General features: G+C 41.2%; 2 protein-coding genes across 2 annotated transcripts in view; both read left to right on the plus strand.

Moving 5' to 3' along the window:
• The window catches only part of LOC308166379 (chromobox protein homolog 3-like), a gene marked incomplete at its 3' end in the record, with an annotated part of 245,305 nt that overhangs the window by 154,507 nt on the left and 74,600 nt on the right, over window positions 1-16,198 (plus strand). The window lies entirely within an intron of this gene.
• LOC308166195 (death-associated protein kinase 2-like) lies at window positions 1,786-14,855 on the plus strand (the record flags this gene model as incomplete). Its single annotated transcript, XM_080540460.1, has 11 exons — window positions 1,786-1,847; window positions 4,589-4,810; window positions 6,553-6,691; window positions 7,522-7,651; window positions 10,404-10,452; window positions 10,682-10,708; window positions 10,820-10,972; window positions 11,438-11,483; window positions 12,064-12,129; window positions 13,408-13,473; window positions 14,811-14,855. 11 exons carry the CDS (start codon window positions 1,786-1,788, stop codon window positions 14,853-14,855), a joined length of 1,005 nt encoding a protein of 334 aa, XP_080396586.1.

Here is a 16,198-nt window from a genome sequence, read left to right on the forward strand (position 1 = left end):
AGTACACACCTGCTGCATGCACATCGGAAGGTTGTGTAACTTATCTACCAAGAAGCTAAAAATGTTTACAGGATTCTGCCCAGCTTTTCAGATTGGAATCAACATTATCTGTTACTGCCTTGTGAAGGTCATCCATACTTGGAAGGTCATCCATACTCCCCCTCACATAGGCTATGACACAATGAATGCCACAGGCTTTGGGTTGACATGATCGAAGCTTTTTAGGACTCACTACTAAGGAGGAGCCAACGTCATATTGTTCGACTCCGGCCGGGGACATATCCTGCATGTCATCCCTCCTCTCTCTCTCACCCATCCTTCCTGTCTAAATCTTCACTGTAACTGTCAATAAAAAGGAAAAATATGAGTGGGACTGCCCCACTCAGAAAAAATAACTTCAAATTGTAACCGTCTTTAAGTTCACGAGGTCTGGCCCTCCCACATGCTCCCCAACATTAAAAATGGGTAAATATTGGAGTTTTTATTTTTTATTTTCAATTTCTTTTTTTTCATTTTCGGGGAGCCGCCATCTTGGAAATATGCTAATTAGGCCTCATATAGCCCTAAGGCCCCCAACTAGATGTTCATTTTCTAAATAAGACTTCACGTGACATTGTCGCATGCATCCGTGCCTTGTAATCGCGTGATTGGCTAACAATAGACAACTTATATGTTTGTGATCTTGGTTGCCAGGAATACATACATCAGTACCAGCTTACTGTAATTGATGTCACACACACATTTTCTGCAAGTTTCATAGAGTGTCTCCAGTGACTTCATTAAGGCTGTGACAGGTTATAGTTGTGTTATTTATACATGATGACCACACACACACACACACACACACACACACACACACACACACACACTCACTCACATACCCACACACACAGAAAAACAAATGATCTGTGCTATATAAATATCAAAGGCCATTGTTGCCGTGTCTAAGTTCAGATCAGGACACTGGCTTTTGTTCAAGTTAACATACACACACACACACACACACACACACACACACACACACACACACACACACACACACACACACACATTATGGCCTTTGATCAATGCATATTTAAAAGGGAGTAGAAAGCTTGATTTAACTCAAGAAAGTGATACAAATCAATGGGTCTATTTACAGTACAGGATGTGAAATTGAATGTGTGTTTGTAGTAGTACCAGTAGTTGTGTGTGAATGCATTTTTCAGTTTTCATGTTAAGCTGTTACTACATGTTTTATGTTCACCTTGCCTTTCAAATGCTTCTCTTCAATGGTACCCATTAAAGGGACAATCCATCATTTCTAAACGCCAGCCCAGCCACAAAAAGCTGAGGGATGGGTTTGGAGAAATGTGCCACTCTCAAATTCATAGACGGAACAAATATCTTTCAAGAATCAACATGGGTATATATACATTAATATATCCAAGAAAGGCATCCCAAATGACAGTTTGTGTCTGTAAGAACCCCATTGGAGAGTATTTTCTATGACTGTATGCCAGGATTCTTCACACATCAGTAGCATAACACATTTCAGTCTCACTGCCTTCTCCCTTAGTGTACTGTATATGCCTCAGTGGAATGTTATGGCTCTCTTGCGTTCACATTGGTCTGTGTATCATCCTGGATTCCATGGTCTGATTCGTGCAAATAAGCATGTCCTATCCTTCATATGATTTACATCTGTTAACCTTACACATACTGTATGTTCTGTCATCCCTATAACTTATATAGAATGCAGTAGACGTGGAGGACAACGAGGGAGAGAGAAAGAAGAGCATCAGAATGGCTGTTTTTAAACTACAGAATGTGGAGGACTACTATGAGATCGGAGAAGTGCTGGGCAGGTGAGAGAGTATAATCGTACAGAGTACTACTGTCTCTCCTAAAGACCTCTTCATCCCCACTACCCCCGGTACTGTTTCTCTACTGTAAATAACATAACAAATGTATGTAAATTAGTTGGTTTTGTTATTGATCTAAATTGAACATCATATGAAATGTTGAACACACTGCTGCACAAAAAGTGTTGAAGTGTTATTAGGATTTAAAAAAATAATAATAATTAAACGCCCCCTTATTAAAAAAACAAAGAAGTAAACTCCAGAGACAAGTGTGTATGTTTAGACAGTAGTTACACTGCTAGGCCACACACGTCAAATCTTTACTAGGAGGTATGAGTAGAGATGCAGCTACAATGATGATCCTCAGACTCCTCTTTTTTCTTTTTTTAAAGGAGAGTGGACATCTACCCTCCTTCACTCTTTATGTTTCTTTATTTAGATAGGTAGAAGTTGTAGAGGTGGGGTTACATTGAGAGAGAGAGAGAGGAGAGAGCTATGACATTCACCACTCTGGCTCTAGACTAACCCTCAGTCCTCACCCAAAATAGTGCTGCTCTTCGTTTGGATCTATACTTGAAAAGTTGAGTGAAGTTAAAGTAGAGATTCTCAGCTTTTATTGAAGTGTTCTGTGGATGTTGCTATCACCATGCAGCCATTACAACACGTTTTAGACATATAGTACCCTATTTAATCCTTTGTATACAAAGTATACAACCCATTAACCACACCAAAAGTTGGGTATCCTCTCTGGTGAAGGTCTGCCAGGCCTGTACTGCAGCCATCTTCAGTTGTTTCTTTTGAGGAGGTTTTGCCTTAAGTCTCCTCTTTAGCAAAATGCTTAAATGCAAAAGGATTTAAATCGAGATTGACTTGGCCAGTCCCTGAAAAGCTCCCTAGTTGCTATGGCTGTATGTTTTGGGTCATTGTCCTGCTGTATGATGAATGTCCATCTAATGAGTTTGGAGGCATTGGCTCGTTCTTGGGCTGAAGAAATGTTTCTGTACACTGGGGTTAGCTTAGCGGTTACGTCATCAATGAAGACAATTATTCAGGTCTATTGGAGGCCATCTATGGCTAAGCCATAACACCCCCTCCACCATATTTCACAGATGAGGTGTTATGCTGTGGATGTTGGGCAGTTCCCTTTTTTCTCCACACTTTACTCCATCATTCTGGTACATGTTAATCTTTCTCTCATCTTTTTCCAGATGTCTGCAGGCTCTTTAGGTATTTTTTAGCAAACCATAATCCTGTTTTTGTGGTTTGTGTCTTGCAATGTCGCCTCTAGTTCTGCTAGTGAAGTTCAGGTTTTTCTTGTGGTGCACATTATTCGGTCATCCACTGTAGAAGCCTTCCTTGGCCTACCAGTTGCATTTGCATTTGAGGTTTTGGTTATGTTTCTTCTAGATTCTTTTCAGCCTCATAAACGCTTCTGTTATGTCCCCAAATAATATCCAGGGGACGCGGCAAGTAATAATGAAATGAACCGGAGGACAAAGAGGCGGACAGGAGAATATAAATAAACCAAGAATCTATTGTATAACTTAAAAATAAACAGTTTTCAGAAAAACACTTAACTGAAAACTACTTTCAAAAACAGGGAGAAAATGATAGATTGTTTAACAAGGTAGAAGCCAATTAAAGTGGCCAAACACAATACTAACAGACACACTCCGTCTAAAAAAATTAGTCACGGTTACTGACGCCAGTACACGCTACAAATTGTAGCAACACACAGAAATTCACTACAGTAGTAGCTTTAGCTGTCTAGCAACCAACACACAGGAACATACTACAGTAGTATCTGTCTAGCAACCAACACACAGTTGCCCACTGGCACCATCTGTTAGTTCCACCTGTCCTTTATCCTCCATCCTTGATGAGCAAGTGAATACAGGTGTGCTCCCTTATGCCATCACCATGGCGATAGGAAGGGGGAAGGACAATAACCTGGGGAGAGACACAGGGAATAACAGAAACACACACACACACACAACCACATTACGGCAGTAAACACACACACACACACACAACCACACTGTGGCTGTAACAGCTTCCTTCATTTTTATTGCTGTCTCTTTGGTCCTCATGTTGACAGACACCAATAGCAGACTCCAAAGGCAAATGCAAAGCTTAGAATCAATTGACATTGAGAGCTCTCTTATAACTGCAAAATTATGTGACGTAACACACCAGAAACACCTGTCAAGCCAATTGTCCCATCACTTTAGGGTACCCTGAAAAAGGGGGACTATGGAGAAAAGTGTTGTAATTTCTGAATGGTGCACCCAATATGTACAAAATACCATCATTGATTTCAAAACCACATTTTTGGAGTGTAGAGGCAAAAGAAGATATGCATGTGTATATATATGTATCCAATATGTACAAAATACCATAAAAATAAAAGCTGATAATCTCTACAAATGTAATTGTTTGATTTCAAAGCCAAACCTTCAAAGGCAAAAGAAGAAAAAATGCTTCACTGTCCCACTACTTATGCAGGGCACTGTACGTACATATTTGACCCAGAGCAGTACCAACATGAAACCTGGGTGCCTGTCCTATATAGTTTTCTCTCCTTATCTGAACTTGATTTGAGCTTGGTACAATGGAACTAACGGGAATAGTCTGAAAAGTGCAAGCCCGCCCATCTACCACTCCAGGCAGGCTCAATCAAACCAAAGTATTCCAGAAAATAAACCAAAGAAACCCATGTTTCCCACACCTCTCCCTCCCCATAGTGGTAACTTTGGGCAGGTGCGGGCGGTGCGGGAGCGCTCCTCGGGAGTCCGCTGGGCCGGGAAATTCCTGAAGCTGCGGAGGAGCGCCAGCAGCCAGCTGGGTATGGAGAGGAGGGACGTGGAGAGAGAGGTGGAGATCCTGCAGGCGCTGCAGCACGCCAACGTCATGGCGCTAAGGGACGTGTTCGAGAGCCGCGCCCAGGTGGTGCTCATCGTGGAGCTGTGAGTATAGGATGGAGGGATGGAGAAAAGGAGATGGAGGATGGGGAGGAGAGGGTGTTGGGTGGAAAGAGTGAGGTGTTTGAGAGGAGGTGTTCATTCACAGCTTATTGTGGAGCTGTGAATGAAGTGGGATGTGATGAAGGGATGGAGAAGGAGGCACGAAGTGCTGCAACATGTCAACGTTATGGCAACAAAGCCCAACTTCTGTATCCACTGCGTGTTAGGAGCCTGTCTAGAAGCCTGTCTAGGAGCCTGTCTGTCTTTCTCTCTGCCTGTCCGATTATGGGATCTGTCTATCTGGCCCAATTGTTTAAAACTTTTGATCTGGATTCCGATTCTTTGATCCAGGATTGATCCAGGATCAGATCTTTTTTCTTTCTTTTTTTTCTGATCAGGATCAGCCAGCTCGATTTGATCCTCGATCAGAGAAAAGAATCGGGATCAATCTGATCCAGATTAAGTTTTGAACAACTGGTTAAGGTTACTCCCTTAGATTAGATTAGAAAAGAAAAGATTAGAAAAGAAAAAAATAGGAAAATGTAGGCAATGAAAAATTAAAAGGGCAAAGACCATAGGGAGTTAGAGAGACTTTGTAGGAAAGAAAGAGATAAAACTAGACTGGTGTTACTTCCAAGTGATGTTAGTCTAGAAGGAAAACTGATATGGGGCGAAAGTGAGACTCTGGATCAGAACAAAGCTGGATGACGTGTTTGGTACAGTGACAGGGTCTGTCTCTGTTGTGACGTGTGTGTGTGTGTGTGTGTGTGTGTGTTTGGTTTTGTGGTGGTCTGTTGTATATCGCATGGGTGTCAGACATGATTGCTCATAATGTGCAGATGCAATCATGCCGTGTCACATGTGTGTGCCTGTCTGTGTGTGTGTCTGTGTGTCTGCCCCCTCAGGACACAGTGGGTATGATAGAAAACATTGTGTGGATTAGGGGTGGGCATCGACGATCGATAATTGATCGATAAGGATCTTGGTCGATCACAAAATAAAACATTTGGTCGATCCCCCAAAAAAAAAAAAATTTATATTTTTTTTTTTGTGATCGACCAAATGTTTTATTTTGTGATCGACCAAGATCCTTATCGATCAATTATCGATCGTCGATGCCCACCCCTGGATCACCTCACCTATCCTGTTTAATAGGAAGACAACGAGAATCAACTATCATTACTACCTCTAATCTTAACAGCCAGACACTGGCTCCCTATGGCCCCACCCACTTCCTATACATATAGCAGCAATGCAGAGATCCACACATGTGTGAGACATACACACACACACACACACACACACACACACACGCACACACACACACATACACACACACACATAGAGTCACAAATGCAATCTAATGTAATCAGAATAAGTGTGCCGACTGAGGTTGTTTCTGTGCGTGTGTGTGTGTGTGTGTGTGTGTGAGATTGAGGGAGTGAGGGAGTGAGTTTGTGCCTTTGTGCTGGTTCAGTACTTGTCTGAGCTGTTAATGGAGCGGCCTGTATAGACAGACAGAACTATTGACTTTCCTTGTAATCAGTAAGCAGCACTAATACAATCAACTTCCCATATTTTCTCTCTCTCTCTCTCTCTCTCTCTCTCTCTCTCTCTCTCTCTCTCTCTCTCTCTCTCTCTCTCTCTCTCTCTCCCTCTCTCTCTTTCTCTCTCTCTCTCTTTGTCACCCTCACCTTCCCCTCTCCTTCCCTCACTACGCCCCCTCCCTCCTCTCCATGCCACAGTATCAGCGGAGGGGAGCTGTTAGACTTCATAGTGGCGAAAGAGAACCTGTCAGAGGAAGAGGCCATCGAGTTCCTCAAGCAGATCCTGAAGGGAGTGGGCTTCATGCACAGCAAACGCATCGCCCACTTTGACCTCAAGGTGAGAGGGGGACACACAGGGGGCGCATGGTCCTCACTTCCTCTGTCCTCACATCTGTCCTCACACCCTCTGTCCTCACATCCAAATCACGATCAAATAAAGAGTCACTAGAATGGGGGAAATGTGCTTTTAGTAAAGAAAATGTAGTGATGAACATGGGCAGGAAATAAATCAGCAAGAGAAAAGGAGCACAACAAGGAGCATTCGAGAAAGTAAATGTTTTCAACATATCAAAAGCAAAGGTAAGTAGTATAAAGTATAAAGTAAACACACAGAGTAAAAAACAAATAAAGACCAATAACAATACTACTACGTAGTAGGAACACTAATAATAATAATAATAATCACCCCATCTGCTCGTACCCTCCCACCCCTCTTGGCAGTTATATTATGATCCAATCCTTTTGAGAAGGGAGCGAAGACAGACAATTGGGACGCAATCACAGAAAAAGGGGAGATTTAATGGGTGTAGAAATTAGAGGTATTATAGACAAATGGGAAGGTGGTTCCCCCTATCTGGTGTGACCTACTAGGTTCAAATCATGGTCTTGTAGCTGGTGTGACCTACTAGGTTCAAACCGTGGTCTTCCATTAGACTGTGTTAGCCCGTGGAGCTAAAGCCCAGGCATTAGTTCTGGGAGCTAATGCAAGTCTTCGGATCTCAGGCAAGGTCCGTTATTATCATCCTACTGTGCTGTGGTACTGTACTGTGGTTCACTGAACCACCTCCACTACATGTTTATTAAACTTCGGACACTCTTCTGACACCTTGATATTTTACATTGTTGAACGCTTCACGTAAGTAACAAGTGTTTCTCCTCTCTGTTCAGCCAGAGAATATCATGCTGGTTGATAAGACAGTGCCACACCCCCACATCAAAATCATTGATTTTGGGCTGGCCCACCGCTTCACACCGGGGGAGGAGTACAGAAGTCTCTGTGGTACCCCGCAGTACATTGGTAAGTGGAACAACCCACATTCTCACAATGGTCACATGAACAATTAGAAGTCTATGTCTGATGTGGGTGTTTTCAGTGGTCTTAGAACATTTAATTGTGTACGGTATGTGTGATTGAGGAGCATGCGAGCGTGTATGTTTGATGTGTCTACTGGCTTTTGTGTCTTTCTTTCTGTCTGTCTGTCTGACAGTTACAATATTAATTTTAATTAATTTTGACATTTAGCAGACGCTTTTAATCCAAAGCGATTTACAATTACGAATTACAGGGACATTCCCCCTGGAGTAACTGAGGGCTAAGTGCCTTACTCAAGGGGACACTAGTAGTGGTGTGGCTTCAGGCGGGATTTGAACTCACAACCTTCCGATCACAAGTCCAACTCACTATCCACTAGACCACCACTACCCCAATATGCGGTTGGCAAAGACATTTTGGCAATGTATTGTCAATAGCAAAGCATATCTACTATAGATAGATAGATAGATAGATAGATAGATGGTTGAGAGGTTGAGAGTGGTATAGTTGGGTGTTGAAGTGGTTGAGAGTGGCTTCAGTGGGGTAGAACTGGTAGCCAAGAGAGTGCATTGTTGAGTAATCAGAATGTGTTCTGCAGGTTTCCTGTTGTTTTTATATAAGAGTCCGGAAAGTTCCACGGCAGTTGCAGTAACAAAAGGGCTCTAGGAATGTTGGCCTAAAATCAACATTCCACCATGTTAACCAGATGAGACGATTTGAGGCTACAAAAAGCATGTTGAAGAACAATATTTGGACTTGTTTAAGCAATCTCTCTTTATGTCTATCTGTCAGTCTTTATTTAGCTTGAACCTTGCGAAACCTGCGCAGGTTGTCATGGAGACAACAAACGGGTAGTGGTGGTGGTTATGGACAGGATGTGACGTCAGAGCGTGCGGTGTGGGAGCAGGGGGTAGTGAGAGAAGGCTTCTGGCTAGGTGAGAAGTTTACATAGGCCCAGCAGGAAATGCAGGGGGGAACATGTTACAACTGAGTCACAGAAACACTGTAAAAATTCTGCAGTAGAATGAACCCATATCTCTCTATCTATTTGTCTGTCTTGTGTGCAATATTGTGCAATAGACATGTGTGTGCATCTTACAGTGTTACTCAAATACAATGAGCTGCTGTATCTGTGGCAGTTGCAGACAGAAGAACAAAAGTCATTCACGCTTCTACCTGCTACCGACCTGTATGGTCGAAGGGGGTGAACCACATGTTTCTCTCTTAACACTCTTTCATTTCCTTTCTCACTGTTATACAAATATATAATTTTGTCAGTTATTATCCCTTTTGCACATTCATGCAAAACATTACAAATGTTGGAACATACAATTTTTTTTTAGCACCTACCATTTCTACACAGTTTATATGACAACAATAACATTTGTCCAGAAATATTCGTTTCTAATATCAGAGTTGAAAACAAGTAATTTCTCCATGCGTGTTTCTCGAAATGGTACACATACAGGGCTCAGCCACAGGGGAAGGTCCAGGACACCTGACAGTCTGGTCTTTTAGAAAGGCATTTGATGCAAATCTAGGTTATATTATATTATACAACAGTTAGTTCCGACCAAGTCATTTGATTGGATTTGATTGGACAAGAGGCATTCCATGAGTGCTGATATACAGTATAACAGCACTGGGACTTTATGTATCACTCCGCCGCACAGATGTTCTACTAAATGACCGTTAATTAGACTACATTGTTTGTGTTCAGGTTACTAGGCAACAGTCCATTTGAAGTTCAGTTGCGGGACTATTTTTTGTTTATTTTTATGATTAAATAAACAAACAAATCATAATCTGTTGTCGCTTATTACTGTTAACTAATAAATGGCGCTGTAGAACTGTTGTATAAAAGCAATATCACACTCAAGGTCGTGCTGTTATACTGAATATCAGCGCGGCTGTGATTGCCTGCGGCCTCGTACCTATGACCGAATCACAGCTCACAGCACTTACTTGTTCTGTGTTCATATTATGGCCATCTGACTCCACAGGCTGGGGTGTGTTATTTGGCATCAATGGAGGCTTCTTCAAAACTTTAATTTCTCCCAGGAAAATGTGGTTGCTAGCTATGGTATCAGGTCCCTCCCTGGCAGCTCTACTGTAGCCTACAGACACTGTCAGTGCCTTACAGAACCAATGCTTTTTACAAAATGATGTGCTTACCAAACTGTACACAGTGAGGGTGACTTTCGGCCTTGTTTAACTGCATGACCGACACTCATGTTGCAGAGTAGATTGTTTTAATTTCTCTTCATCTCTTGGTTCTTAATCCTGCCCTCTCCATTATCACCAGTATTACAGTATTGCTCTGTATTGGGTATTGGGTATGATTATGTGTGTTAGACTTTTAATGGTCCATTATCATCATTTTTGCACAGATTTGGGAAACTAAGGTTCTGTGTAGGGGTGGGCATCGACGATCGATAATTGATCGATAAGGATCTTGGTCGATCACAAAATAAAACATTTGGTCGATCACAATTTTTATTTTTTTTATTTTGTGATCGACCAAGATCCTTATCGATCAATTATCGATCGTCGATGCCCACCCCTAGTTCTGTGTACTAAAACGAACAAATACAAGAGAGGGACGAGTCAACAACACATTTTAAGTATGATTTGTCAGAATATGAACTTTTACAACTAGTGCACAGATAAATGTGCAATGAATGAATAATGACATTTCTGCTATTTCACTCCTCCCCCCATCCTCACTCCCTCCCAGCCCCTGAGGTGATCAACTATGAACCCCTGAGTGAGGCCGCTGACATGTGGTAAACCATTTTACATGTTACTATGAGCAAATAGGTGCATTATACTGACAAATTAAACTATATTAATTTTCATTTGTATCTTAAGTTGTTCATAAGACAAAGAGGGATACCATAGGCCCTAACACTCCTGGATTAACCATGCAGTAGTCATAGTTGTGGTAGGCTAGATGTAGTTCTTCTTGTTTTGAATACAGTCTTTCATTACTCTTTGTATCTCTTGTCTATACAGGAGTATTGGCGTCATAACCTACATATTGTGAGTATCCAAAGATAAGCTGACAGGTTGAACTTCACTGTGGATGCAGTATTACAGTGTTAGCTAGTATCTAGCTCCCTAATGTCTCCCTAACACCACCCTATTTTACAGGTTGAGTGGCATGTCCCCTTTTCAAGGAGATAATGATGATGAGACACTACTGAAGGTTGTGGGGATGATCTACGAGTTTGAGGAGAACTATTTCAGCCAGACCAGTGTCATGGCCAAAGACTTTATTGAAAAACTGCTGGTTAAAGACCCAATGTAATCAAACAATCTATTACTCATATTTTGATATAATTTATATGTGACACGGTCCGGTCATTTGGGCCGCAAGTCGGCAACCAATCAAAATGTTCCGACTTTTATTTTGAAACACGGAAATACTTTTCAAAGTTTTTGAAAATCACAACACGAACTCGCTAGTCAAGCCAAAATACTGCAATGCAATGGATTCAGTGAGTAATTCCCACTACTACCTAGTTAACTATAACACTACTTTACATTGTCAGCAGGCTCACAAAACAAGCTGTGTTAGTTGATAAGCGAGTGTGTCATTATAAAAAATGTGTTAACATTTTTCGAAAGAAAAGTCCGAACATCAAATCAGATGCTGACTTGCGGACCGATTGACCAGACCGTGTCACATATGATTACAATACATTTGTTGATTAATATCAGTACACATCTGTATGGTACTAGTAATTCTGTGATTATCTCCTCAAACAGAGAGAGAATGACAGCAGAGGAATGTCTACTACACCCTTGGATCAAGGTGAGAGAATAGAGTGTGTGAATGTGATACAATAATGCACAATTAGTTGGAACACGGTGAAGAGACTAAGTATGGGCCCTGTGTTTACTCTCTGTATAGTCTCTGCAAAATGGCTGCATCATATTATTAAATATATTAAATGATATGATATTCCCTTGTGCTTTAGCACAACCTCACCACAGCCTAACTTCAAAGTTCAACTGTGTTTGCTGGGTATAGCCAATATTTTCTCCATGTAGTTGAGTAATAGAATTCGTTTGGAATTGTGGATTTATTTTGTCAGATTTTTTTTTTAAAGAAAAAAACGAAAAATGCTATGTGACACATCTGGTGTTGGGTTTGTGTGCTACGTTGTAGGACTCTTGCCTTCATCTCCCCCAAGAGGCCCCAGTGGGACGTCACTCACCGCCTGGCCCTCTTCCCCTGATGAATGACATGCCATCTCCTCCCGGTGTAGTCTTCCCTCCTATACCGGTCCGACTGCGCCACCATGCTCTTTGTGGCAATACAACACCCATAGGTGGAATTCACATGGGCTCCTCTCACATGGGCTCCCTAACCCTCATGTCTGGCTTCCCAGCCGGCCGGCCTTCACCCCCTCCACGCCCGTTGCCTAAGCGCCCCGGCCCTTGCCTTCCAGATCCGGGTAATCTTGAATGTCTCGAACCAGAGCTAATAAAGGCAGTGCTTCTCATGAAAAGTTTACAGGAAGAAGAGAGGGTACTGGAAGGATTAAGGAGGATGATGGAAGAGGATACTAAAGAGGAGGACCACATAAAGGTTGTTAAGAGAGAAAACCTTTTCAATCAAAAAGAAGCAACATTAATGAAAGAAGAGGAGAAAAGGAAAGAAAGAGAGAAAAAGAAGAATGAGATACTTCTACAGTGTAGGAGGGGTAGAAAAAGGAGGAATTCTTCGTTTCCACGACGCCCCCTTTCGGTATGTTAGCTTTGTCTTCTCTTTCCATTTATTTATTAATATCTAATGTATCTTTTAATGTTAGTTGATGAATCTATATATTTGTATATATTTGCATATTTACTTAAATCGTATAGTATTTTTTATATTATTTTGTTATTTTGTTTATCTTTGTGGACTGTATGGCTTATTCTTGTTTTATTATGTCGTTTATATTATTGCTATTGTGTTTTATTGATTACTATTGTTTTTTTTGTTTTTTTCATGCTGTGTGGATATTTTAAAGCACTTCGAGTTGCAAAGTTTGCAGGAAAAGTGCTTTTCAAAGAAATATTATTATTATTATTATTATTATTATTATTATTATAATGCCAATGCTATGACACTAAGGTACCCAGCAAACACAGCCAAGTTGTTGCCTGTGTGTTAACCTCCTGTGAGGTTGCAACGTTGTTAGAAGGTAGCCAATGAAATGCTACTTTAATACTACTGAGGGTCGCGACAACGTAACTGCGAAGACTTTAGCCTTTAGCCCATCTGGTAGGCTTCCAACATGTTGCCACACTACAGCCGACTATTCCGAGAATGTTGTCCACAACCTCACCACAGCCTAACTTCAAGGTTCAACTGTGTTTGCTGGGTATAGCCAATATTTTCTCCATGTAGTTGAGTAATAGAATTCGTTTGGAATTGTGGATTTATTTTGTCAGATTTTTTTTTAAAGAAAAAAACGAAAAATGCTATGTGACTCATCTGGTGTTGGGTTTTTGTGCTACGTTGTAGGACTCTTGCCTTCATCCCCCCCAAGAGGCCCCAGTGGGACGTCACTCACCGCCTGGCCCTCTTCCCCTGATGAATGACATGCCATCTCCTCCCGGTGTAGTCTTCCCTCCTATACCGGTCCGACTGCGCCACCATGCTCTTTGTGGCAATACAACACCCATAGGTGGAAGTCACATGGGCTCCTCTCACATGGGCTCCCTAACCCTCATGTCTGGCTTCCCAGCCGGCCGGCCTTCCCCCCCTCCACGCCCGTTGCCTAAGCGCCCCGGCCCTTGCCTTCCAGATCCGGGTAATCTTGAATGTCTCGAACCAGAGCTAATAGAGGCAGTGCTTCTCATGAAAAGTTTACAGGAAGAAGAGAGGGTACTGGAAGGATACTGTAGGATGCTGGAAGAGGATACTAAAGAGGAGGACCACATAAAGGTTGTTAAGAGAGAAAACCTTTTCAATCAAAAAGAAGCAACATTAATGAAAGAAGAGGAGAAAAGGAAAAAAAGAGAGAAATCGAGGAATGAGATACTTCTACAGTGTAGGATGCTGGAAGAGGAGAAAACGAAAGAAAGAGAGAAAAAGAAGAATGAGATACTTCTACAGTGTAGGATGCTGGAAGAGGATACTAAAGAGGAGGACCACATAAAGGTTGTTAAGAGAGAAAACCTTTTCAATCAAAAAGAAGCAACATTAATGAAAGAAGAGGAGAAAAGGAAAGAAAGAGAGAAAAAGAAGAATGAGATACTTCTACAGTTAAGGAGGGGTAGAAAAAGGAGGAATTCTTCGTTTCCACGACGCCCCCTTTCGGTATGTTAGCTTTGTCTTCTCTTTCCATTTAATAATAATAATAATATCTTATATCTAATAATGGTATTCATGTTAATATTATTAATATCTAATGTATCTTTTAATGTTAGTTGATGAATCTATATATTTGTATATATTTGCATATTTACTTAAATCGTATAGTATATTTTATATTATTTAGTTATTTTGTTTATCTTTGTGGACTGTATGGCTTATTCTTGTTTTATTAAGTAGTTTATATTATTGCTATTGTGTTTTATTGATTACTATTGTTTTTTTTGTTTTTTTATGCTGTGTGGATATTTTAAAGCACTTCGAGTTGCAAAGTTTGCAGGAAAAGTGCTTTTCAAATAAATATTATTATTATTATTATTATTATTATTATGCCAATGCTATGACACTAAGGTACCAAGCAAACACAGCCAAGTTGTTGCCTGTGTGTTAACCTCCTGTGAGGTTGCAACGTTGTTAGAAGGTAGCCAATGAAATGCTACTTTAATACTACTAAGGGTCGCGACAACGTAACTGCGGAGCCTTTAGCCTTTAGCCCATCTGGTAGGTGCCTTCCAACATGTTGCCACACTACAGCCGACTATTCCGAGAATGTTGTCCACAACCTCACCACAGCCTAACTTCAAGGTTCAACTGTGTTTGCTGGGTATAGCCAATATTTTCTCCATGTAGTTGAGTAATAGAATTCGTTTGGAATTGTGGATTTATTTTGTCCGATTTTTTTTTTTAAAGAAAAAAACGAAAAATGCTATGTGACTCATCTGGTGTTGGGTTTGTGTGCTACGTTGTAGGACTCTTGCCTTCATCCCCCCCAAGAGGCCCCAGTGGGACGTCACTCACCGCCTGGCCCTCTTCCCCTGATGAATGACATGCCATCTCCTCCCGGTGTAGTCTTCCCTCCTATACAGGTCCGACTGCGCCACCATGCTCTTTGTGGCAATACAACACCCATAGGTGGAAGTCACATGGGCTTTAAAGAAAAAAACGAAAAATGCTATGTGACTCATCTGGTGTTGGGTTTGTGTGCTACGTTGTAAGGCTGTGTTTGGAATGGCATACTAGCATACTACTCATACTAGATTTTAGTATGCCAGAGCGTTCACACTGTACAGTATGCGAGATCTGACTAGCTAAAATGTTTATGAGTAGTATGTAAAAAAATCTGTAAATCTTTTTACAACTTGTTTAGCTATTAAGTTCGGACTATGTCGAAGTAGTATCTGCGGGTATCTACGGTAACTAAGGTAACGTCAGATCAGATACATACATCACATTTTTGGAATATATATGGTTACTTTCTCACCTGAAAACATATTAAAACTTCATAAAATGACATGTTAACACTTGTAGAGCCAAAATTACAGCTTTTAGCCAATATATTTTTAAATAGAGGATTTAAAATCCCCGCTCCTGGACCGGCGAAATGCATTCTGGGATGCAGTATGCATACTGCAGTGTAAACGGTTGGCTGGTATTGGCATACTTATTATGAATTTAGTAGGCAGTATACAGTATATACTCATTGAGTATGCTAGTATGCAGTATGCAGTATGCTAGTATGCCATTTCGAACACAGCCTAAGCCTTAGTGCTTTTTCTTTCCACAGAGAATTGACTCTTTCCTTCATCCCCCCCAAGAGGCCCCAGTGGGACGTCACTCACCGCCTGGCAAAGAAAAGAAAGAGATTGAAAAGGAGGAGAAACGTCGACAGAAGGAGGAGAAACTGAAATCAGAGGAGGCAAAAAAGCAAGCGAAAGTGAAGTTGGAGGAAGAAAAAAAGCAACAGAAAGAGAATAAGAAAAAGCAAGAGAAAGAGAAGAAAGAGAAAGAGAAGAGCCTTGAGCAAAAAAAGAAAGAGATTGAAAAGGAGGAGAAACGTCGACAGAAGGAGGAGAAACTGAAATCAGAGGAGGCAAAAAAGCAAGCGAAAGTGAAGTTGGAGGAAGAAAAAAAGCAACAGAAAGAGAATAAGAAAAAGCAAGAGAAAGAGAAGAAAGAGAAAGAGAAGAGCCTTGAGCAAGAAAAAAAAGAGATTGAAAAGGAGGAGAAACGTCGACAGAAGGAGGAGAAACTGAAATCAGAGGAGGCAAAAAAGCAAGCGAAAGTGAAGTTGGAGGAAGAAAAAAAGCAACAGAAAGAGAATAAGAAAAAGCAAGAGAAAGAGAAGAAAGAGAAAGAGAAGGAAGAGAAGATTAGACTAGAGG

The sequence above is a fragment of the Nansenia antarctica genome (genome assembly GCF_963989245.1).
Source record: "Nansenia antarctica genome assembly, chromosome: 10".
Lineage (NCBI taxonomy): Eukaryota > Metazoa > Chordata > Actinopteri > Argentiniformes > Microstomatidae > Nansenia > Nansenia antarctica.